The 25,052-nt window shown below is 41.2% G+C and overlaps 1 protein-coding gene across 1 annotated transcript in view; it reads right to left on the reverse strand.

Moving 5' to 3' along the window:
* The window catches only part of SYNE1 (spectrin repeat containing nuclear envelope protein 1), a 483,717-nt gene that overhangs the window by 124,270 nt on the left and 334,395 nt on the right, over positions 1 to 25,052 (reverse strand). The window contains exons 91-96 of the mRNA XM_077812159.1: positions 23,980 to 24,147; positions 21,789 to 21,950; positions 19,418 to 19,612; positions 14,241 to 14,414; positions 8,233 to 8,424; positions 7,560 to 7,598 (exon numbers count right to left, since the gene is read on the reverse strand). Coding sequence (XP_077668285.1) covers positions 7,560 to 7,598; positions 8,233 to 8,424; positions 14,241 to 14,414; positions 19,418 to 19,612; positions 21,789 to 21,950; positions 23,980 to 24,147 — 930 coding nt within the window. The remainder of the gene's footprint in view (positions 1 to 7,559; positions 7,599 to 8,232; positions 8,425 to 14,240; positions 14,415 to 19,417; positions 19,613 to 21,788; positions 21,951 to 23,979; positions 24,148 to 25,052) is intronic.

Raw genomic sequence — 25,052 nt, forward strand, 5'->3', positions numbered from 1 at the left:
GGGCTGCTGTCACATGGCACTGCAGTTGCAGGCATTCAGACAACAACATAGAAAGAAGCCTAAGGTTTTTCTTTTGGATGGACAATTCAATAGCTCTGGTGAACAGGAGCGGTCCTGGTGTGGGGTTGGGTGGTGTTAGAAGGTGAAAATTGTAAGGGGGACAAAAATTAAGTGGTCTTTCATCAAGACCTGCTGTTAACCCCATGCCTCACTCCATTGTGGTTAAGTCTTCTATTCTCCTTGAAGATTAGCTGGATGTAGGGAAACTGCTATGAAGTCTTTAGCAAAGCTGGTAGGTAGAAAGGGAATGAAGCGTGGGGGGTCCCAGGCAAAGCAAAGCAAGGGTTATTTTCCAGTTTTACTTATCTGATTAAAAATATGACAATTTTCCTGAGACAAGTATATAGATTTCTCTATCTCCTACTACTATTTGAAGGGCTTTTGAAAGAAATGAATAGTTTCTCATTGAATCTCAAATTAATCTTGGTGAGGAAGAAATGAAGGGAAGCTATTGTTTGAATGGAGAAAGACACACTTTTTCTAAATGGTACAGAAAGCTTATCAATGGCTAGAGACTGATTTGAACTAGATTCTTAAAGCATCCTCTTCGCTAGGAGGAGTGTTCAGCTACCAAGGGGACAGGTGCTACACAAAACTAAAATAAACAAATTGAAGGCCTTGGATGCATGCTAAGTAATAAAACTGCACCAAGGTTTGAAAATGGAACATTACAAGACAAGCTTGTTTCAGATTTTTTTTTTTCAGTCTATGGAAATAGGAAATAAATAAATATGAGAGAGCCTTTGGAATTTGTAGATCCAGGAGTTAAACATGTACTGCAAAGTGTGTGTGTGTGTATTCTAGCTTATATATATATAAGCTAGAATACACATGTTCTAGCACTAACCTCCTATGTTTAGTTGTGTCTGTTTTAATTATTCCCAAATCATAGACGATAAAAGGTAATGAACACATTAACATTTCAATTTGAATTGTATTTGATAGAACTTTTTTTATGTTTATTGGCTTGTAAGTACTCAGAAAAACCAAGATTCAAAATTGGTATCAATTATTTTTTAATCTTTATAGGCAATTTATTTACTACAATGTACTTTTGAATGCATAAAGTAAATAAACTTAAAAAAACAGAAACTGTTTGCTGCTAATGTATTTCAGTTAGAATAACTTTGTGTGTTAAGTGTAACTATACTAGGTGTAAATTTTGATAGAAATGTGATCTGTGTGGTGACTGTGTCCCTTTAAAATATGCAATTTTATACTGTTTGCTTTGAAAGACTAAGTATTGCACTGCTTACAGAGCTACAAGAAATGGAAAAAAATACAAACAAGACAACTGCAAAAGAATCTAACAGTCACTGAATTTCTAAGAAACTGGGGACAAATTCTGCCCCCAGAGGGGCACATACAACTTCCACTGATTTCACTGGGAGCCAAATATGTGAATTCAATGGTAAATTTAGGCCTCTGCTTGATTTTTAAAAGGCTACATGAAAGTTAGCCAACAACAACACTTCAGTAAATACACTGAATTTGTCGTTAGTGGGCTTTTAACCTTAGTTGAACTATACAAATTTGGGAACTTTCTAAGGAATAAAACAACATTTTTCAGTCTTTTATTGCATTAGAAAAAATAAGTGCTTCATTGGGAGTTGTGGGTGCTTAGCCTTTCTGAAAATCAGGCCATTTATTTAGATGCTGATTTATGGACATACAAGCCTAAATTTAGACATCACTTTTGAAAATTCTTGCCATTCTCTTTACCATTTTCCTCATCTTTGCCCTCTGCTTCACCATTCCTGGTTGCAAGCGCATGATTTAGGGGGGCTACAGTGGATTGGGCCTAGGATGGCAGATGGAAAGACGATCTGACCTGTAAACATTTATTTGAATCTCTATGGCTTACAGGTCTCTGCTTCCTTCCTACCCCCAGCCTTTGTCTCCCTCGCCCCTCTTGCTCAGTCCCTTCTAAACCTTTCTACTGAGCACCTCCTTTTCCCAGCTTCATTCAAGAACTTCTCTCACCTTTTTTTTCTGACTCTTTGGCTCCCATGCACTCATAGAATCCCTGCTTCCTGCTCAGTGAGGGGGAAGGAGCAGAATGAGGCTGGGACATAGATTCAGGGACTGGGGAAAAGGCAGAGAGAAGAGATGACATGGCTCCCCATATAAGAGTGAGAAGTGGATGAAGGGGCCAGGAAGTGGGATCAGGGAGAAGTGGTGAAATTGGGCAGTGGAATGAGGATGGGCTGCAGGGGAAACTGGTTAGCAATTCACTGTGTAGCTGGTGCTGGTGGAGTGTAAGAGGCTCCTCCACTCCCTAGGAAAGGCTAGTGCTGCCTCTGCGCTTACCCTTTTGGACCCATAGCACTCTATGAACCTCCCCTCTAATCCTTCTCCTCTCCACCTTCCTAACCAATAGGAGCCCCCATTGCAGGAGGAGCACCAGGAAGTTCCAAAGGGGTCTTAAAAGGATCTAGATCTCCATGCAGAAGAGGCAGATCACCGTAACTGCTCCTTGACATTCTGACCCTCATATCAGCTGACCCCACACATTCCTGCAACCAGGAAGTGGAGCCATCTGGAAGAAAAGCAGAGAAAAAACAAGGTCAACACAGCATTTTATTTCATATTATTGCCCCAAATACGTGTAGCTTGAAGGTAGTCTCACAGCATAAAAGTTTGAAAGATATTGTATGGTATGACAGCTAAACTCTGCAATGGATAGCTGCAAAAAATTATTTGGATCCCTTCTGATCTAAGAGCTTTTAGGGTATTTCCACAGCTTCCTTTTGTTTTTGTCTGTTACTTGGAGCATCTGAAGCTACTAAGCGCATCCCCTGGGTGGTGGATGGGGAAGTATCCACAAGGTTGTGCTGGGTGCTGGTAATCCTATCATGTAAAAATTAACTTCCTACAGAAATGAACGACAGGAGCCATACAGAGTGTGCAGCAGGCTTGAACAAGAGATCAACTTCATGTGAAGAATATGAGAGGCACTGAAAAAAAAATCACTGAGAACAATATATAAAGCTTCTAAAACAGCTCAAGTAATTACCGAAATGGATAGCTACTAGCTGGATGTCATTGGAATCAGTGAGTGCAGATAAACAAGTTTGTTTCTCTGAAGTGTAATTTGTTCAAATAAAACCATCATATATTCAAGGAATGTGGATCATAGACTTGAAGCCGACATAGCAATCCAAATGCTGAATGAAGTAGGAACCAGTCCATGAAAAAATTATTAGAGTTCACTTTTAGATTAGATTCTTCAAGCTAGTGGTTACACAGTGCAAAAATCCAGTTGTGGAAAAAATGCTTTTTACGATTTGTTACAAGATGCCTTAATTAATGTCGCAAAACATGGTATCATAGGGACTGTGTGTGATTTTAATACAAACACTGGAATGAACAATGATGGGTTAGATAAAGTTATGGGCAAGTGCAGCAGGGGTTTGGATATGAACCAAAACGGTGAACAATTCGTAGAAATTTGCAGTATGAACAACTTTGTGATAGATGGGAAAATATTTCCTCAAAGAAATCCAGAAAGTGACATGGAACTCCCAAGACGGTACTACAAAGAATCAGATAGATCGCTTCTGCATTTCAAGAACATTTCACAGGTGCGCACAAGGGAGCAGATGTGGTCCGTGACCATAACTTTTGCATCACTGAATTGAAGATCAAGTTTAAGAGGAAGAAGAAGGTTAAAAGAAGACAACGCATCAATAGCACACAATCAAAAAGACCCAAACACAAAAGGTGCTTTTCAGCTTGAGCTGAAGAACAGGTGCAGTGTTCTAATGGAGTTAGTTGAAGAAAACCCAGATGCTGATAATTCTGAGGGAAAACATCAGAGCTTCTATCCAAGCAATGCAAAGACATTTTAATAACAAAATCTAAAAGGGAAGAATGGGTTAATGATGTTACTTGGACAGCAGTGGATAAGAGAATAACTATAAAGCAAAAACCCATTAATGCTAAGACATGTCAAGAGACAAGCAAGTGGCAAGAAGAATACAGAACTCTAGACAGAGATAAAAAGGAGTCTAGAAGAGAACAAAGTGCATACATGGATAGAAAATGTCAAGAGACTGAAAATGCTACCCAAAGCGGTGATCTTATAACCTTGTATAAGACAATCACACAGCTAACGGGAAACTTTAGCAGTACTGGAAGCCTATCAGAGATGTAAATGTTAAGACTCTTAATACAGAACAATAACAAAAGGAAAAGATAGGAAGAATATTTTCAGACTGTTTTAAATAGAACAAGCCCAAGTTAACTACTAGAAATGCCTGATGAAGACCTACCACTGGAGCTTGATATGGGAAGACATGGAAGACTCATCAGTAAACTCCAAAATGGGAAAGCAGCAGAGAGGATAACATTACTGGAGAGATGCTTAAAGCAAGTGACAAAACGGCCCTCCAAACTTCTCTTGTCTTCTTGGATAGACTATGGAATGAAGAAAAGAACCCAACCCAGTGGAGGAGAGGCTTTACAGTAAAACTGCCAAAGAAGAGTGACCATACTAACTACAATAACTAGAGAGGAATCACATTACGCTCAGTGCCTGGAAAAATCATGTGTACTATCATCCTGGAATGTAACAAGAAACAACTAGACCTTCAACCTGAAGAGGAATAAGCAGGTTTTAGACCACTGAGATCATGTGAAGACCATATTGTTGTTCTCAGACATATTCTAGAACAAAATGTGGAATTGGCAAGGACCTCTTGTGATAAATTTTACAGATCTCCAGAAGGCTTTTGACAGCATACATAAGGACAGTCTTTGGAAAATTATGGCATACTACAGAATACCAGCAAAAATAATTAGAATAATCAAGGATCTATATTATAATGCTGAATACGTAGTCAGAGATAGTGACAACATCAGCAAATGGTTTGCAGTGACAACTGAAGTAAGGTAAACGTGTATTATGTCCCCACTATTGTTTGCACTGGTCATTGACTTTGCCATGAGGACAATAACCACAGAAGGCAACTAGGAATTTTATGGACAAACGATAGAATACAATCGGATGAACTCATTTTGGCTGAACACATTGTCCTGCCTCAGTTCAACACATTGCTTAATAGAAGAACAGATAGAGTTTTTAGCAGAAACAGCAAAACAAGTTCGTTTGTCTATCCACAAGGGAAAGAGAAATATATGGCTATCAATGTCCAGAAAATAACCATTTGAATGGACAAAGAAACACTAGAAGTAGTAAGTAATTTAATCTTTCTAGGGAGCGAGTTGTGCAATGATGGTGACACCAAACTTGATTTCAAGCAACAAATATCAAAAGCAGCAAACAATTTTCATACACTTGAAACAGATTTGGAGAAGTTGCATGATTGGCACTGACAGAAAATTTTTTAACTTTTTTAACGCCAGCATCATGTCAGTCCTCCTTTATGGAGCAGGGTCATGGAAATCTGCAACAGAAATTGATAAGATCAACTCACTCATGCCTGTGGACGATATTCAGAGTCCATTGGAAAGAGTTTCTTACAATATCAGAGTCTAAGTAGAGTAAACCAATCTAAAGCATCAAACATGGTAAGACAACGACGATGATGGACATATTTAGGACACATTTTAAGTATGCCACCACCATGACTTCCATGGGAAGTGATAATATGGATATTCCCTGTAAAGAGAAAAAGGGGGCAATCTAGAGAAACATTAAGCAGAACAACAGAGAAAGAAGTATATCCATAAACATGATACTCAAAACGCCTGAACAGACCAGCACAGGCCCTAAATGAAAGGCAGAAACTGGTGGATGCCCTGTGCATCAGAGGGTGTGGGAAGATAAAGAAAGAATTTTGTCTGCAAAATGGTTTGTGCTCATCAAAGTAGTTTAACTTCTCCAGCGTATTCGAGAGCAAATTATTAGGATAGGTACAGGCGCAGAGCAAGAGAGCATTGCAGCAGTTTATATACTGGGTCACATTTGCAGCAGGGGGTTGTGTGTGTGTGTGGGGGGGAGGGGGGCGGAGTGAAGCACTTCAGAGGACACAATGCTTCCTGGGTCTCCTTGAGGGACAGGGGTAAAGTGGATGCTATAATATTACTTGGGACAGAGCAACATGCATTCCCTTCATTGCTATCTAGCTCTATTGTCTGGTGTAGGTTGAGGAGAGACCTTCTTCTTACCACTCTCTGTGGCTGTCTTGTACCCAAGGGAAGTGATGATAAGCCTGTGATTTTATTTTTGCATTTTCATCTGATGAGAGCAATAATGGTCTTGGCACATAACTTCTCCTTAGGATCAGTGATCAGCTGGGGTTAATGTCCCTCTACTATATTTCAGGCCATCAGCTTCTCTGATCATTAATCCACAGGAAATGCCTTATGCCTTGGTCACTTAATCAAGGAAATAATTATAAGATGAGAATCATGAATTTAAGAGAAGAGAGGATGCAAAGTAACTTGTAACTTCTTGAAAGAGAAGTTCAGACTAGGAAATTATTATAAGAAGGGGTCATTTACTAAAATATCCTTCACTGATCAGATAATCAGTTTAAACCACTCTTCTAAAAAGGTTTCAGAGTAACAGCCGTGTTAGTCTGTATTTGCAAAAGAAAAGGAGTACTTGTGGCACCTTAGAGACTAACCAATTTATTTGAGCATAAGCTTTCGTGAGCTACAGCTCACTTCATCGGATGCTCAAATAAATTGGTTAGTCTGTAAGGTGCCACAAGTACTCCTTTTCTTTCTTCTAAAAAGTTAGATGTTACACAGCTTCCTCTATCTTCTTATGTTCATGACCTGCAACTGAAGTCCTAAAAGCTAAAATAGCTGCTTACATGATATAAAAACTTTCAAGAACATGGTCTTTAAATAAAATGGAAGTGTTGCATTTATGTAACATTTTGGGGTAAGCAGGTGATTTAAGTCTGGTAATAATTTTAAATTATAACGAAAATTATCTTAATATTAGCAAAGTAGCCAAAAATTCTGTAAATAAGCTTACAATAAAACTGGGGTTCATGAATCTTATCGTATTTAAAAACCCAACATTGCAAGAAATCAAGTTTTGATACCAATTACTATCTTTGCATTTTGCCAGTGATTTTATATGACTTATATATGACAATATTATACCTCCGCACACTGCTGGTAACATTTATTTAATTCGCATAATCATGAGGTTTACTATGCAAGAATAATGTTGAAGGGGTACTTGGGATGAAATGTTTTCTTTTCAGAATAAAAAATTCTCAACACATCTAATACCAAATCTGAACAACAAAACCATGATATCTGCTTTTTTGAAAAAAAAAAATTCTTTTTTTTTTGCGCTCTTCTGTATGACACTAGAACTAAAAATAGTTCCTAGTGCACCTAGTAACTTTTCAAGCTAAGTGCTCCATAAACTTTAATCTATATTACAATATAGACATTTTTTGAAGCTTATCATGTATTTGATTTGCACACCCAAAGGCTAGAGAAGAAGAAGAAAATATCCCAGAGCAAGCAAATTCAAAACGAAAAGCCAGTCTGTCACGTTATATGTTGACTTCCTTGTGTGCTTTCACTTCTCCCCATGCTAATTTAGCCTAAAGAATAAATAAGATAACTTTTAAAACAAAAGACATTATCTAGATGCATTAGGTACAGTCATATGGCTGGAAATAATATCATAAAACAATATTCAGGTTAAATCTGTCAATTTTTGTTCCTCATTTCTTCAAGAGAGAGAATACTTATCTAGTTGGATGATACTAGTTACCGATTGCAATATTTAAAAATATGTTCCATTATTTTGTTGATGATTTGTTTCTTGTAAAGCCCACAATGCATTGTATGGAAATAAGTAAGTAGAGTCCCTGCCCCAGAGAGCATACAATCTACAACAGACAAAAGACTGGGGACAAGGGTTCAGTAAATTGAGGCCAACTAATCAAATAGTATGTTATTGCTGTCTAGTAAAGATACTGATATAAAAATAGCTTAATTAATTATGAAATCAATGATCTGTGTTATAACATGCAAATATTAAGCTACAGCTTGCTAGAGAAATTATGTATATGTTTTAGCATCCTGCTATTTGTTGTTTTAAGATGTGTAACTTACTTTATCACGGTCAAACATTTCTTAACTCCCCCTCCCAATTGTCTGAAACCCCCTACCACAATTGTTAATGGGAAAAAATACTGGTCCCTTCAAAGCCAATTACAAAGAGCTGCTTACTTGAATGTTGATTTGTTTGTCATGCAGCACTCTCTGCAGCTCCAGAAGGCTTCCCTTTAAAGTTCTGAGCTTTACGGCCAACAGCTCTGCCTCATCCTTTGTGTGTGCCTTTCCTTCCATGAGCAGGTTCTCATTGTGCACAGAGAGCTCTGACAAGGCCACCACCTTCTGTTCAATTTCCACCAGCATGTTCTGCAGCAGCAAAAACAAAGAGGCAAATTCATACATTTTCCAGCATCCACCAAGCTTCCTGGCAAGGAGACCTGTGGCCTACCTCATCCTCTTCCAAACTAAAGATTTTCCTTGTTTTGCTCTCCAGCCCCCTCCAGAGTCCTCAGGAATATACTTGCAACCCTTTGCATGTCTTGACTTTTTATTTAAATTTTAAAAGAAGTTCACTGAAAAGTTGGCTTATTTGAAACAGAAAATGTGCTGCAAAGGAGACACCCTTTTTTGCATTTCAACGGCCACTGTGGCTAAGATGCCTAGTGGCTATTCCATTCTTTCTGTGCTGGACAGTGACACCACTGCATAGGACAATAAATGGCTACTCCTTTCCTCTTCATTGAATATACAACAAGAAAGAAATCACACTCTCTGCTTTCCCACCCTCCTTCCCCCACGTTGCTGTGTCTGTATTGATAAGCTTCTCTTCTCACTGTTTGCCTTTTCTGATTGGTGCTTGAATGGCCCTGAGATCCCCTATATAATCCTCTTTAGTCTAGAGAGCGATTTACAGAGACAAATCTGTGGCTTACTTGTTTTCATAATCTATTTTCCTGATATGCAGCTCACTATTTATTTATTACATAGATAATGAGGCACATTTTGCTGCTTCCAAATTAAAATATCATATTAGATTTTTACTCAGATTTAGTCAGATAACAAAGGTGCGTTTCCATTTTCCACAGCACCTGTCAAGTGCTCTAGAGCAGGGGTTCTCAAACTGGGGGTCAGAACCCTCAGGGGGTCGTGAGCTGTCAGTCTCAACCCCAAACCCCACTTTGCCTCCAGCATTTATAATGGTGTTAAATATATAAAAAGTGTTAATTTATAAAGGGGCTTCCTTTGTGAAAGGGGTCACCACTATAACAGTTTGAGAACTACTGCTCTAGAGGCTTTGCTCTCTGAAGGAACGTGTGCTGTAAAGATGGGCAGAACTTGAAAAAAATGAAAACGTTTGTTAAATTTGTTACACAAAGGATTGTGTTGTGAGTTTTGAAACACAGGCAATTTAAAGTACCATTACTTGAAGAGCAGTACTAATTTTTCCACACTAGATTAGCGACTGCTTTTTCACTAATCCATTTCCTAGAGCTTACATACAAATGATAAATCATACCATCATTTTATTTTAACTTCAAAGTGTTGGTCTACAGAAGAACAAGAATGAACAGTGAGATCATGGCAGGATTGGATAGACTGGAAATTCAACTACTGAAGAGGTCTTAAAGACTGGAAACATGATTTGATTCTAGTCTCTATTACATCAATTTTACACCAGTGTAACACCACTAACTTCAACAAAGTTACTCATAATTTACCCCAGGGTAGTTGAGCTCTGAATCAGTGCATAAAGGAAGACTAACCAGCACAGAAATCAGGGACCAAACCAGGGCTTAGATCATCATACCAGGATCTCCAGTACTCTAGGATTACCCCAAAAAGAGTATTACCAGTCCTTTTGGGGGAAATCATGTTAAAACATTATTTAAAAAAGAGTTTGCTTCTCCAGTTATGCACATCAAGGATTATCCTGAGCATCCACAGAGACAGGTACTAATTACCTGGAAAACTACCTCTACATTACAGGACCCGGGTGGTTCTTTGGCTATGTAATGATTGTTAAATCTGAGCACCACACCTAGCTGTGTGAGTTTTAATCCAACCTAGGGTAGAAATCTGAAGTGAAAAAAGCAGGCATGATGTTCCAATCTACCTCTATCAAAGTGGGATTTTTATTTTGGGAAAATATAATCTGAATACAGCAGAATATTCAGAATTGTCAAGACCAGCATGTGGGCAGTCTGACTTAGTGGTCAGAGCAGGAGTTGGGAGCCAAGCAGGATCAGATACCAGGAGGTCAGCGTCTGAGACAGACCAGAGGGCAGACCGAGAGTTAGGTGCCAGGAGGGATGCAGGGTCAGGTTACCAGGAAATTAGTGACAATAGGAGCAGATACTGCAGGAGAAGGAGTCCTAAACAGAGGAAACCCAGTTGTGCAAACAACTTTCTTCCCCTGTGCTCAGTTTAAATACAAGCAGAGAACCAATCAGGACCCCCAGAGATCCGCCAATCAGAGCCCAGCACGGGAGTCCTCTGTTGGAGTTCAGATTCTAGTTGTGCAACTGTTAGCAGATCCCTGGATAGCACGTTGGAGCTTATTGGTACCTATAAGCCCTATGAACCAGGGTTTGAGACCTCTGATTCCTAAGAAGAAGGCACCAAAACTACTTCTTAAAAAGAAAAACTACCCAAACAAATGCACGCTTGGAAGGGAGGGCACTTGGGAGGGGGGTGAAGAAGCAGTGTGAAACACTTAAAAGGGAGACATGGGGCTGGGAGAAGAGGGGCAGGGGCACCTATCATCTCCCCATTTTTGTGTGTACCACAGTCAGAAGGCCCCCAGCCCATCTACAGGAATGTGACACCCCCCCATAGGAGCCAGGTTCTGGAGGGGGCTCACCTATCTGAGGGTCTGAGCCCTGCTCACTGTCCCCCATGTGTGTGTGCCCAGAGCTTGGGGTCCCTGAACATATATGACGGTATGATCCATCCTTCTCGTCCCCAACATGAGCCAGGTTCTGGAGGGGCTTGGTTTTCTGGGAGGGTTGAGCCCTTCTCCCTACTTTTTAATATGTAAACTGGGATCCGGGGGTCTCTGCCTCCCTGCTGGAGTCTGACTGTCTGAGCCCTGCTGCACTGTGTCTGTGCTAGGATCCGGGGCACCTGCCCATCTAGGGGAGGGTTAACCTTCCATCCTTAGCCCATCATGTAAGCCAGGTTCTTGACTTTCTGCAGATGTCTGAGCCCCTTTCCCTCTGCTACCCCTCATGTGAGCTGGGATTTGGGGCGTCTTGACCCTCTAAGGGGATCTGAGCCCATCTTTCTACTCTCCCCACTCTGCGAATCAGGGTCTGGGGAGGTCCTGACCCTCTGGTTTGGGAGCTTAGAACAGGCATGCTTGGAGCATGCCCCAAGAACACAGGGATGAGTCGGGTGAGGAGTGGAGATTGGATATGCCTGACATGTATCAGAAAGTCTCCAGCATGGTGAAGGTGAGATGGGATCACCTACTGACATGAATGGAGTAATTCACAAGTCTCAAAGCTCTTGTTTCAGGCTGTATTCATCTCCATTTCTCTTTCTCTTGCTAACGGATGTGTAGAGCCCCTCCCCAGAGTTAAGGTTAAGGCCAGCTTTTAGTTTAAAGGATGACTCTTCTAAATGTTCTAAAATCTATGTGCTTATACAGATTGTCTTGAAAATTGTTATGCCTCATGAGACCATAGGGTAGGATTAGTGATCCAAATGTGGGCTTGTTTGAGCAAGGGGTTCCTGAGAGACAGCCCCCAGAAGAAACAACAACATTGCATTAAGTTTAGAGATTCTAGAAACTTTGAAGTTTGAAACCCACCCTGGGCTGAAATCTGAGAAAGAGCTGGGGAAAATCTGGGGAAAATCTGCTTCTGTCAAGTGTTGATGTGGGTTTATTTATTTTTGTTTTTCTGAAAACTGTCATCTGTGTACAGAGGAATATTCAAAAGACGCTGAAACTATTTTTGAAAAGAAAATAAATTACACGTGCATTCAAATGCTTACTGAGAGGGGAGCGGTGACTGGACTAAGAATGGGGGGAAAGGGGGTTGAGTCTGCAGCTAGGGATGGGGACATTAAGGGGAATGGAGTAAATGGGAATGGGTGGTAGGTCAGGGCCTAAGATAAGGGGAAAGTGGGTTGCAGTCAGGGGAAGAAGATGACAGAGGCTGGAGAATGTGAGAGGTAGCAGAAGATGATGCTGTTGTCAGTCCTCTCAGAGCCTGCTATGCTGAATTCTCCCCTTCTGGGGATGTGCTGAGATCTGGGACAGTCCTACCCCTCTTCAGGGGTCTGAGCCCTCTCCCTGCCCACTGTGTATTCTAGGAGACCATGCTCCTCTTAGAGCTGGAATTTCAGGTGGGGGAAATAAAGTTAATACAAACTTAAACACCCGAAATCGAGAAAGTGAATAGTTAATAATATACACATTACCCCAGTGTGGGGGCTGGTCCATGTGTGGGGGAAGGGCCAGGGTTGGGAGAGCGGTGGACTAGAACATAGATAGGTTGAGATTTCTTGGAACAGCCCTGTTAGCAACGACACATTGCAAACATTTCAAACCCTGACCACCATCCCCATTCCACTATACAAAACAAACAGGAGGGGGGAGGAGCACTGAGGAATTACATAGCAGCCATGCGGCCTAGTGGAAAGACCACTGAACTGAGACTATTGCTACTCTGTGACTGGCCTGCTGGGTGACGCTGGGCAAGCCACTTCCCCTCTGTCTCTCAGCTGTAAAATGGGGATAATGATATAAAGTCTGTTGAGATCTAGTGATGAAACACTGTATGAAGGCTAGGTCTTTTGATTATTATGTAGCCACAGTAGAATATCAACTGCAAACCTAGGTGAAAACCACAACTGCCTAAATGACCACTACTTCCTACTAACAAACATTTCTCTGTTTAAAAACTAGGAAATTAAATGGCAAAAGACTACATCAATGCAGAGTTAGGCTGCCCAGTGATAGCTTGTGTCCTTCCAGAACATCGAGTTCAGCACAACTCAAACTTCTGAAAATCAGGACATACCAAGTTCAGGTAAACACCTATCCAACTTCAACTCTGTCCTCTTTGAGCGATGTCTCACAACACCCACAACACATATACTCCCACTCTGCCTTTTCGCTGCGAAGGACAGGCTCTACCTGCACCTGTATTATGCTCAAACACGGAGCCTACTCCTCCAACACAACACTACACTTGTAAAATGTAACAGCCGCTTCCTATCCTTATATAGCCCCTTCACACTTGCACACAGGATACCACCCAAACCTGTATTTTCCTCCTCTCATCATTACCTCCACAGACAGCTCTCATACCTCAAGACATGGCAAGATGACCCCAGTGCCCTGCTACTGGCACCACCTTCACAATTATGTTTTGCAGAGATGCAGACCTCAAGGTACACATGCACCTTTTTCCTTTGATGCCTCACATCGGGGGACTCAGATCCAGATCTCCTCATAACACAATCACAGTTCTTCCAAGCTGCTCCAACTTACTCTTCAGCCATTCAGAACAGCTACACTCACACAGTGAATGCAGCTGGAGTGTATGTGGATAATTCCCAGGGGATACTGCCATCTTGAATGGGGGTAGACTTACAGTTGGCTGGGTGTTTACCTAAACTCAGTATTTTCTGGTTTTCAGACGTTTGAGTTTTGCTGAACTCAACGTTCTGGAAGGGCACAAGCTATCACTGGGCATTCTTAACTCTGCCTTAACAAAAGTTTTAAATATTAAGGTTCCATTTTTTGTTGGAAGTTTATAATCCCAAGGATCTCAGTAACCAGGATATAACAGTTTGTTAACATTATGTTTAAATATTGTGCCTTTTAAACATGTTTTGACTGTACTTGATCATTCTTTTTGTACGTATGTGGGTGGAAAGGGCTTTCCAGGTCCCACTGTCTATAATTTACCTTCTCTTCTACCCCAGTTGGCAACACTTGGGGGTGGTTGGAAAAGGGCCAGTATCTCAGACAGCCCTGGGATGTTTGGCTTTATCAGCTTAGTCTCCCAAAGTCATGGGGTTTACCTCCTACCTCTCCTCCTGGGGCATACTGCTTTGCTGACAGCCAGGGCATCTCTGGGAATAGTTTTTCCCACAGCTGACTCCTCCTTGGCTGGACCATTATTACTCAGTGTAATAGTTGCAGAACTGAACCATGACTTTTGTTTTACCTGACAGTCAACCAGTTGAGCCTCCATGTCCATGGGTTCCTCAGAAGTAATCAAAGTGGTGTCCAAAGAGGCTCTGGTATTGAGTAGCCAATGGTCAAGCTCATCAGCTTCACAGCGATATCTCTGCAGGGCTTGCTCTTGTCGCTGTTCTTCTAGCTGCTCATTGAGTTTTTCCTAGTGGTACAATGGGGGCTGTTATTTGGGGGTCTTTCTTTAGAAATACAATATAAAGCAGATGAGAGGTACCTTAAATGGCAAAAAAGTAGGATGTGAGAAAGGCCGTAGCAGCCAGAATGTAGAACCAAGTTTGAAGTTATAACTTCTATATGCAGAACGTACAATAAAATAAAATTACCACACTATTCCATCATTAATATTATTCTGTCTTTTTTAAAGGACTACTGATACATCATCTGTTTCTGTCTCGGTCTCTCTTTCACATACAACTTCTGTGTAGTACCTTCTCCAGCCATCATCTGCCCATTCTTGCATAGCAACTGGAAAATCTTATAATAATACTTCCATCTACAAAAACAGTTATTTGACACCTGGAATTCTCTATTATAAAAGGAGCCAGATTCTCAGCTGGTATAAATTGGTGTAGCTCCACTGCGCTGCTATACATTAGCTGAGGATCTGGCCCAACATTTCCATGACACAGACTGAGTTCATATTTACTCTCTACAGGTATGATCCAAAGCCAACTGAAGTGAATGGGAATCTTTCCATTGAATTAATTGGGCTATGGATCAGGTCCTATTGGGGCTAGGCAAATACTAGACACAGCATATGGTAAGGATCTGGGTAGTTTTCTGGATGTTTATCTTGTTCATTTTATCTTAAAGAAGATTCATTACAGGACAGGACTATTGAGAGAATTCTGCAGTTGGTTAAGTATCTCAGCCAGAGAATACTGAATTTAACACTGTTCAAGTTCTGGTTTACTTGTTAGTTATTTCCACATGTGGAGTAACATGGTCATCCCACACTCATGGCAGTACAATCTGTATATCACACCACTCTAAAAATATTTCTATATTTATGTTCCTTACGGATGTAGGCAGAGCTTGCTTTCTGAACAATAAGAAGAAAAAACAGAGGAAGGCAAGAGCAATAATACCCTCCATTGGCTAAGCCTGTGAAATATTACACAATATCATACTGATGTTCTTCAGTAGGTACAAACAGGACGGGAAATAATGATTGGATTAATACCAGGGGATAAATTTGCTCTGTTACTCTATAAAATCAATACTCTAGTACAACAGAGCAGTATTTGGCCTTGCATTTAGGTAAAATCAGTCATAAGCACTTGCCTCTTTTTATTTACTTGCTATGATCTCCTAAATGCAACTAAGCAACATACAGCCTAGTCCTGCAGAATACAAGCTATACAGAGGGAGGTCCTCACATAAAAGGGTCCTAAGAGCCCTGGTTCTGGTTGAGAGGATTCTCCCAGGTCAGGCACTGTGGAAACAGTCTAAAGGCTGCCTCCTAAGGATTCCTTTTCAAGTCCTGGGGGCACAGGAGGTGTGCCGGGGGTGAAACTGCAGCACTCAGCACCACTACTCACAGGGCAGCCCCTGGAGCTGCCATAATTTAGACAGGGTCCCTGGGCTAAGTTATGCTGGGGGTTCCAGAACAGACAAGGACTGGGAAGCCACATTAGCCTCCTCTCCCTGGGCTGTGAGTTCTGTGCTCTGTCTCTTAGGACATGTCTATACTACAATCTGAAGTGTGACTGCAGCATGGGTAGACATACCCAAACTAGCATGGCTAAAAATAACAGTGAAGATGCAGCAAGATGAGCTAGCAACATGAGTATCTAGGGTTCTGGGCATGCTTGTATAGCCCACACTTAAGTCCATGCCGCCGCATCTACATTGCTATTTTTAGCCATGCTGGCTCAGGTAAACCTCTGATTGCGTTTATAGACATATCCAATGACACAGCACAACACAGAAAAGAACCTACCCAGATTCATAATGTGATTGCATTCTCTTACCCGCAAAATTCTGCAACACTTCTGAATGTAAGCAGTTAGTGAAAAATTAAAAATGCCTTCAAGGCCTTAAAGTAATTCTGTTAAAGTCAGTAGTCAGAAAAATGGAAGGGCCCATTTTCCCACTAACTGAAAAAAGCATGTACACAATTTATTGCAAGACTCAACATAAACAGAACAGCGTATGAATGCCATCGCTTTCGAACGGTTTTGTTCCTCAGTTTTCCCTCCATCCCTTAATTTCCAGATTGGCTAGCTGGACTCCTGTGTAAAGGTATGTAAAGTCCTTGCCCTTAAAACATTCTAGTATCACCTTAGATAATACTACCTCAGGATGTGAAGCATTTACTTTACTTTACTTCTCCTGAGGTAAGTATAATATCTAGGGAACACTGCAAATACTGAACTAATGTTATTTAAGGCAGATTAAAAAAAAATTATGCTTGACCACTGAACGGGGTGACTTGATGCTCTTACTCCCTAAGATTAGGGACTGAACTGCTAAAAAAAATTAAACTGAGGAGTGTTTCTCTGGTGGAAGGGAAAGTGAGAAGAAAAAAAACAACCTGGGATTGTCCAGTGTTCATTTAACAGGGAGTATTTAAGGATGATTGGCTAATAATTCCTTAAAGCGTGGTTCTACTCTGAACAGTGACGAAGAACGTCACCTTATTACACAATAGTTCTGCTTCCGGTTGGCATTCAAAATCATACCTGCTTATGTAATGATAAAAATGACAGTTTACTGCTTCCAATCACAGAGTTACATTTTGCCCCCCAGTTAACATGTACAACTCCTTTGATGATCCCATGAAGACAACAGAGCATGGATGGATTAGAGAAAGAAGCTTCATCCATTCTGTAAATCTTAGGCACTTTAAAACATAGGGCTTTTCAGAGGTCTGATCACAATTTGCTATCCACGTTTATTCAGGGTGGGCATTGCCTTTTTTTTTGGTTGTGTGGTTTTTGTCATCCCTGCAAGGGCCAGGCTTCTAAAGCCTGAACAATTTTTATTACTGGCAGTGATATGTGAGCTGGAAACAACATTGTTTGCCACTGATATTCTAGAGTGATGTTTCAGGGCTGCCAGCTCTGAACTGGAAGTCACTGAGGAACAATACATCTGAAACTTTATATTGCAATTTTTTCAGAGCAACTTGAAGTGTGAGGAGTCGAAGGGGAGGATTCAGAGTAACAGCCGTGTTAGTCTGTATTCGAAAAAAGAAAAGGAGTACTTGTGGCACCTTAGAGACTAGCCAATTTATTTGAGCATAAGCTTTTGTGAGCTACAGCTCACTTCATCGGATGCATACTGTGGAAACTGCAGAAGACATTATATACACAGAGACCATGAAACAATACCTCCTCCCACCCCACTCTCCTGCTGGTAATAGCTTATCTAAAGTGATCACTCTCCTTACAATGTGTATGAAAATCAAGGTGGGCCATTTCCAGCACAAATCCAGGTTTTCTCACCCCTCCCCCCGCCAAAACACACACACACAAACTCACTCTCCTGCTGGTAATAGCTTATCCAAAGTGACCACTCTCCCTATAATGTGCATGATAATCAAGGTGGGCCATTTCCAGCACAAATCCAGGTTTTCTCACCCCCCCACCCCCATACACACACAAACTCACTCTCCTGCTAGTAATAGCTCATCCAAACTGACCACTCTCCTTACAATGTGTATGATAATCAACGTGGGCCATTTCCAGCATAAATCCAAGTTTAACCAGAACGTCTCGGGGGGGGGGGGGGGGGAGTAGGAAAAAACAAGGAGAAATAGGCTACCTTGCATAATGACTTAGCCACTCCCAGTCTCTATTTAAGCCTAAATTAATAGGATCCAATTTGCAAATGAATTCCAATTCAGCAGTTTCTCGCTGGAGTCTGGATTTGAAGTTTTTTTGTTTTAAGATAGCGACCTTCATGTCTGTAATTGCGTGACCAGAGAGATTGAAGTGTTCTCCGACTGGTTTATGAATGTTATAATTCTTGACATCTGATTTGTGTCCATTTACTCTTTTACGTAGAGACTGTCCAGTTTGACCAATGTACATGGCAGAGGGGCATTGCTGGCACATGATGGCAGATATCACATTGGTGGATGTGCAGGTGAACGAGCCTCTGATAGTGTGGCTGATGTTATTAGGCCCTGTGATGGTGTCCCCTGAATAGATATGTGGGCACAGTTGGCAACGGGCTTTGTTGCAAGGATAGGTTCCTGGGTTAGTGGTTCTGTTGTGTGGTTGTGTGGTTATATGCAACCATATAACCATGGGGGGGGAGGGTGAGAAAACCTGGATTTGTGCTGGAAATGGCCCAACTTGATTGTCATACACATTGTAAGGACAGTGATCACTTTAGATAAGCTATTACTAGCAGGAGAGTGGGGTGGGAGGAGGTATTATTTCATGGTCTCTGTGTATATAATGTCTTCTGCAGTTTCCACAGTATGCATCTGATGAAGTGAGCTGCAGCTCACGAAAGCTTATGCTCAAATAAAGGGGAGGATGTTTGTGGAAATTCTGCTTCAGTGAATGGGGAGTTTGTCTAAAAATGGGAGAAGAGAAATTGGCTGATACTGAAGTTAATACACAGAGGAGGCAGAAGGGACAGAAGGAATAAAGTTGGTGCTTTGATTAGCAGGTAAGGAGAAGGACTGCCTGAGAGTGGAAGGATCTCTGGGTGTTGCTTTGGCTAATGGGAGGGAAACAGACATATCTAGTACTGTGATTATGGTGGGAACCAGGCTGGCATTTTGGTTAATGGGATGATTGGAGCAAGTTTCTCAGTGTGAAAGAATGAAAAAAACTGAAATCAGACTGAAGCTGAACTAAAGTTTAGGAAGAATTACCTAAAACAGAAGGGAAGGAGGAAAAGATGATCAATCAGGATAGAAGCTGGGTGGTTGGGGGACAAGAGGAAAGTAAAAACAATTATCAACATGACAAAAACCCAGAGAAGAGTATGCTAGCACAAGGTCTCTCATGTGTAGCATTTTACATGCACTGAAGTACACATTGTGATATCAGCAGAGTGGAATGTTGCAGCAATTGAAGACTTTGGAAGAAAAAAGTCCTTGTATATTTAAATATGCTAAAAACAGTTTTCAGAATCAGAAATGTGGGGCAAGAAACAAAAAATCCTTTCAAAGTTCTCTTGTACCTCTAGCAGTTGTCGTTTTCCCGAAGCTTTCATTCTAATAGTGGCCATTCTCTCTGCCAGGACAGTGAGCGTGGACTGCAAAGCCAACTGATCAGCAGCATCTGTGTCCAGTGGTTCTGACACCAGTTCTTCTGCTAATGATGTCTGAAGCTCACTGATTTCATCTTGTAACATCAGAATCTCATCCATCAAAGCCTATTCAAGGTGGGAGCAGACAGACAAATTGGTTAATTTCTCATTGAGAAAAAAATGTGAAGAAACATATACTGGTATAAGAAACTAAAATGGAAGTGGTCCAAGTGAGTGCAAATGTGTTAAAACAGAACTCACTGCAATGCAGTTTATCATATTTTACTCTTCAAGATCAAGGGGCTAGAACAATTGGAGCTTTCATTTCTATGCTTATTCGGGGATCATTACATGGGCTAAAGGGATTTCAAGTATATAATTATTAGCAATCTGTAGGAAATTTTATAAGAGAGCTTGAGCTCCACAGCAAACATTTAAGGTTGTACAAGAGGGTGTCTATAGCAGACAGAGAAGACAATATTATTTGAAATATGGTTGTGACATGGGTTCAACTAGAAAACTCAATTCACCTAAAATTATAGTGGGTTTTGGTTTTAAGATGGAACTGAAAACATCCACCCAGAGACATGAACATTCAGAAGAAGCCTGCATGCTGCATAGGGACTTCCTTCTATCATTCCCATTTTAGAACACATCTTCCAGGCAATCAGTAGGGGATGGTCCCTTGCCAGCCCCTCTGCATGGATGCTTCAGATCCAGAACTGTTTGGCTCTAATTACAAAGAACCAAATTCGGTGTTCCTTAATTCCACAAAACTCCCTTTGAAGGGAAAGGTGGCCCTTCAGATCGCTTGACACTAACTCATGGATTGCTTTGGAGATCAGGACCAAGGCTTGTACTGAATTCAGTATTTGACTGGAGTCCCTGAAGTACCTGGAACATTCAGATACAGTAGCTGCTAAACAGGCAGGTTGTCACATTTTGAACTAGTATTTTGTTGAGTCTAGTTTTAATTTTCTGAAGTGTGCAGTTTGAATACTGTTCACTAACAGGACATACTGGAAAGGTTTTCCATTACAATGGGAGTTCAATTTTCTATTATGTTATTTTTGTAAGAACACGGGTAGAAAACATATGCAGCCCAGAAGAACGTCTGGGTACAGATTTTTGCAACCTTTCTGCATCCACATGTGCCTGTGCAATTTTGTTCCCACAATTATTTGGGGGTGCAAATTATGTAATTTATATAAGTAACAAATTGATAAACAGTCCCAGTCAAAGGCATGTCTAAATAGCAAACTGCGTGTACAATGACTTTGTGAGCACAAAAAAGGAGGGTGGATTAAGTGTGGGCAGAAAATTAGGCCCATCATTTTTTTCCTTGGGATAAATAATTTTAAAAGGCTAAATCGAACCCATTTTAAAATATAATGAATAGGTGGATGGGACACTGCATCTTCCTCCTTCCCACATGAAGGGGTGGGACAAGTGGTTCCTCTCTGGCATCATCTTCCCTCCCACCCTATGGACTTCGCTCACTTGTGAGTGCAAATATCTCCAGGTGGCACAGGCCATCCAGATTTCTATGGCATGGAAATTTTCCAGATTTTAATTTGAAGCTTTAAGCAACTGAGCACGAACCCTGATAAAATGAGTCAAAAGTGAAAATACTGGTATAACCCATTGCTCTGACAGTAAAGTTGTATATGCTCAGGGAAAAATACTACTCTGAGATCTACATGGGAGATTTCAACTCTATTATTTTGCTTTCCCTGTGCTCTTATCACTTGTGTCAAGGTTAGAAACATGCACGGAGGAAGATCTGTTGTGTGGCTATCAGAACAAAATGGCTATTTTACAGTCTTATTATTTCAGAGACTCATTTCCTAAGATGACCCTCATCTGTGCTTATAACAAGCCAAAGATCAGAATGAAACAGATTAAAATGCACCAAAACTAGTTATAGTCGTCTCTTCCCTTAACTGGCAAATTTAAACATTGTGACTGGCCAAATGCTGTGCTGACTGACACACCGTGCCACTCCAGTGAATTCAGAGGCATTACATGGGGTGTTAATTAGCACAGAATTTGGCGCATAAGCTTTGCTGAAAACGATGGTCTAGCCCCTCTCTCTTTTTTGAGACACTTTGTAAATCTTGTCCTATCTCCATAACAGTGGGGAGTTCAAGAGGTGGAGCAGTCTTCAGGGAGCTCTTTCCTAAATAAAAAATTTACATTTTAAACAACGTTTCCATCAGCCTGCATGCTTTTGTGAAGCATTCCGTGAGGAATAATACAGCCATCTAATTCAAAAAAAGCTGTAGCTACTTAGCTTTTTTACCTGATGTGCAGCCATCTGGCTCTCTGGGCTCTTGCCAGGTTCCAAACTTTCGTTCAGCTTCACCTCAATGGTCTCCATTTTTGTGGATATGGACTGGAGTGAGTCTTGGTATTTTTGCTGGCGTTCAAGAGCTTCATAGAGGGTGCGCTGCTTTTCACTGATCTAAAGAAGAAAGAAAGCTGTAAGCAGATATTCTGTCTCCTGAAGTAAGTTTTTGCTCACTCCTCTCTTCTCCCTCCTACATCCATGGTTTTCATGGGACACTAAGCCAAGAGCTTGGTCTGCAATACCAGTTTTTAAGAATATAAATTATATAGCAAAACAGTCATACTAAGGATGTTTAGTCACTGTTGGCCAAATTCTAGTTTCTATGCCTAACCCCCCATATTTTAATAGAAGGGTGACAACTAAGCACATTTCTCCTGCCACATTCTGGGCTGTATGTACACAAACATGCCATGTGCATAAATTGCTACAGGCATGGTTCCACATTCCACATAATAGCTACTCTGTCTCTAGCAAGAATTAGGATTAATACCACGTAAGTGAACCTCTGGGGAAAAAAAGTGTATAGGATGGGCTATTTTGTACATTACTGGATAACTGGGCTTTGCCGGTGTGCACAAATATGTCAGGTTGATCCAGTACCTCTCAGGATATACCTACCTTGCAATCAGAGGTGTGACTGCAGCCTGGGTAGGCAAACTCGCACTATCTTTAATCCAGCTGGGGCCACTAAACATAGCAGTGAAGACGAGGCAGCATGGGCTTTCGTGTGAGCTGTACAAACCTGCCAGAAACCCTGGGTTTGTACTCGTGTTCCTCACTTGTGCCAAGGTTCCTGGCACTGTGTCCTCACTGCTATATTTAACTGCACTAGCTAGATCAAAGCTAGCCTGGGTATGCCTACATGAGCTACTATCATACCTCTGAATGTAGTGCAGACATATCCTCAAAAACAGGATCCCTGGACTTTCTCTGCCATCCCATACAAAATGTGTGGATTTTTGTGCAGGGTTATTTCAATTCATAGTTGGAATAAAGTCCTTGTGGGCTTAGAACAGACTGAAAGAAATTTTTTGCTTAGCATGCTTAGAAAGTCACTTTAGATGGTACATGCCCACCTTTACTCAGGCCTCTTTTGGAACCGTATACCTTTAGTCACAGAACTACCAAAGGAGAATTTGGACATTAATCACAATTGGTGTGTTTCTAGAGGGAGCTATCCTCATTTATGACTTACTTACATTTTCGGGCTTACAAATGGCCTTATTTTGCAACAGACTTTCAAAAAATAGGGCAAATAAGTAGGGAAAACGGCAGAATATAGACCAACTGCAAGTAATGTGTACACACACACCTGCCCCCTCTCTAAGTGCAAGTAAGTAGGGAAAACGCCAGAATGTCCAGCAAACACAGCAATAATATTGAATCTGGCTTTGGCACAGTTGTTAATTGAACCAGAGTCTCCACAAATCTCTCCTCAAAACTCACCTTTGCCATGCTGCCAACAAAACACTTGAAAATGGGCTGACAGCTAGTATGCTGTGACCACTGGCGATCATACCGCGCACAATCATACATTCCCTGTCTGTTTGCTGTGTTCACTCATTGTCTCTCAGACTTAGAGTGTCAGTTCTTTGAGGTAGGGGCTATCTTTGCATTATAAGCATGTGCACTGCTTAGCAAAAAGGGGCCCCAATTCCTCATTGGGGCATCTACATGTTACAAATAAATAATAATAAGCCCCAAAGGAGGTGATGGAGAGAATAGGGCTTCCCCACATGCACTCCCTGCTAAGCTCTAGAGTGCAGACACTCAGCCGCAGAGTTCCCTTCAAAGTTCAGCCTCTACTGTTCAGAAACCTATTTCCACACCACTAGTGAATCAGAAGTACCTATGCAAATCATGCCCTTGTGTGTTCTCTGTTTAGTCCATTTCCCTCATTCACTCTGGCCACAGCCTGCCTTCATCGTATATATGCAGAACGCTGTTCATGCATCATATATATGCAGAACAAGTGGAACTGACAGTTCTTGTTGCCGTATGAATGCCAACATTTAGGCTAAAAAGTGTTGAGGAGTATTATGTAGAGCTGCACCTTCGAGGTTAAATGAGTTGTTTCCATTTTATTCCTATGAAATGCATATACCACAGATCAGTTTTGATACCTCTACATTAAAGGACTTACCACATTCTTCAGTGTTTCCCAAGAACGCTGCAAATCATCCAATTTGGCACTGGTGGCTGACTCTAAGCCCGGCTCAGAGAACTCCTGAGTGGATGATGTGCTGGGCTGAATCTTGGCAGCTTCTGTCTGCAACTGTTCAGCAGATAAGGCTTGGTAATAAGCAATGTCCTACGAGCATGAAGCACAACATTGCACTTTCAAAACAAAAGATATATCACCTTGCTGTAATTATATTCTCTTAACAGCTGCTACTCTAGGGTATAAATCTATGGACATCCAAGACCATGATTTGTCTTATTTTTTCTTTTTTTAAAAAAACAAACATACAAACATTAAAATGTGGTGCACAGTGGTTTAAGCAAAACTACTGACATATGGTTTGGAGCTCTACCACAGTGGAGAAGGGAGCACTTGGGAGAGAACATGATGTGTTTTTGCCTTATTGTCTTTGAGCTAAAGGCCAGGAGAGCAACTCATGTCTGAACAGAGGGGGAAAGGTCAGGCTTGGAGCGCTAGAATTGGGAGTCAAATGTGGGGAGATGCCAGTCAAAGCTATGAGAGTGGATGCAATCACTCAGGAATAAGGGGTAGAAGTGGCAAAGAACATCGCCCCAAGGGACTGTGACAGAAAGAGAGAAGGGAGGAGGAGTCACCAAGGGAGATGCTGAAGGAGTGGTTAGAAAGATAGGAAGTGAATCAGTCAAACAAGCAATCCAGACTCCTCCACATTGTGTGAGCATATCCTTTCCTAAACTTTGGGAAGCTGAGGCTCCGCTCAGGAAAATGAAACCAATCACGCCTACCTATTGTTAAATGTCAACCCACTTTGATTGTGACAATTTGCCACACCACCAACCCCAGGTAGTCCTCTGTGCTCTACAGGGTATGCGGCACCTAGTGCAAGCAGAGCAGACAGTGTAACTGGCTGTGAACAACAGTGAAAATGAAAAATCACAGAACGTTGCAAGAAGAGTTTAAAATGCCTTCCTTCTTTCCCTCATAAGAATTTCAAATACTTCCTGACCAGTTAGGAATTCATGTATTGCTGGCTCACATATTACAAAGCTCAAGCT

The sequence above is a fragment of the Eretmochelys imbricata genome, chromosome 3 (assembly GCF_965152235.1).
Source record: "Eretmochelys imbricata isolate rEreImb1 chromosome 3, rEreImb1.hap1, whole genome shotgun sequence".
Classification (NCBI taxonomy): Eukaryota; Metazoa; Chordata; order Testudines; family Cheloniidae; genus Eretmochelys; species Eretmochelys imbricata.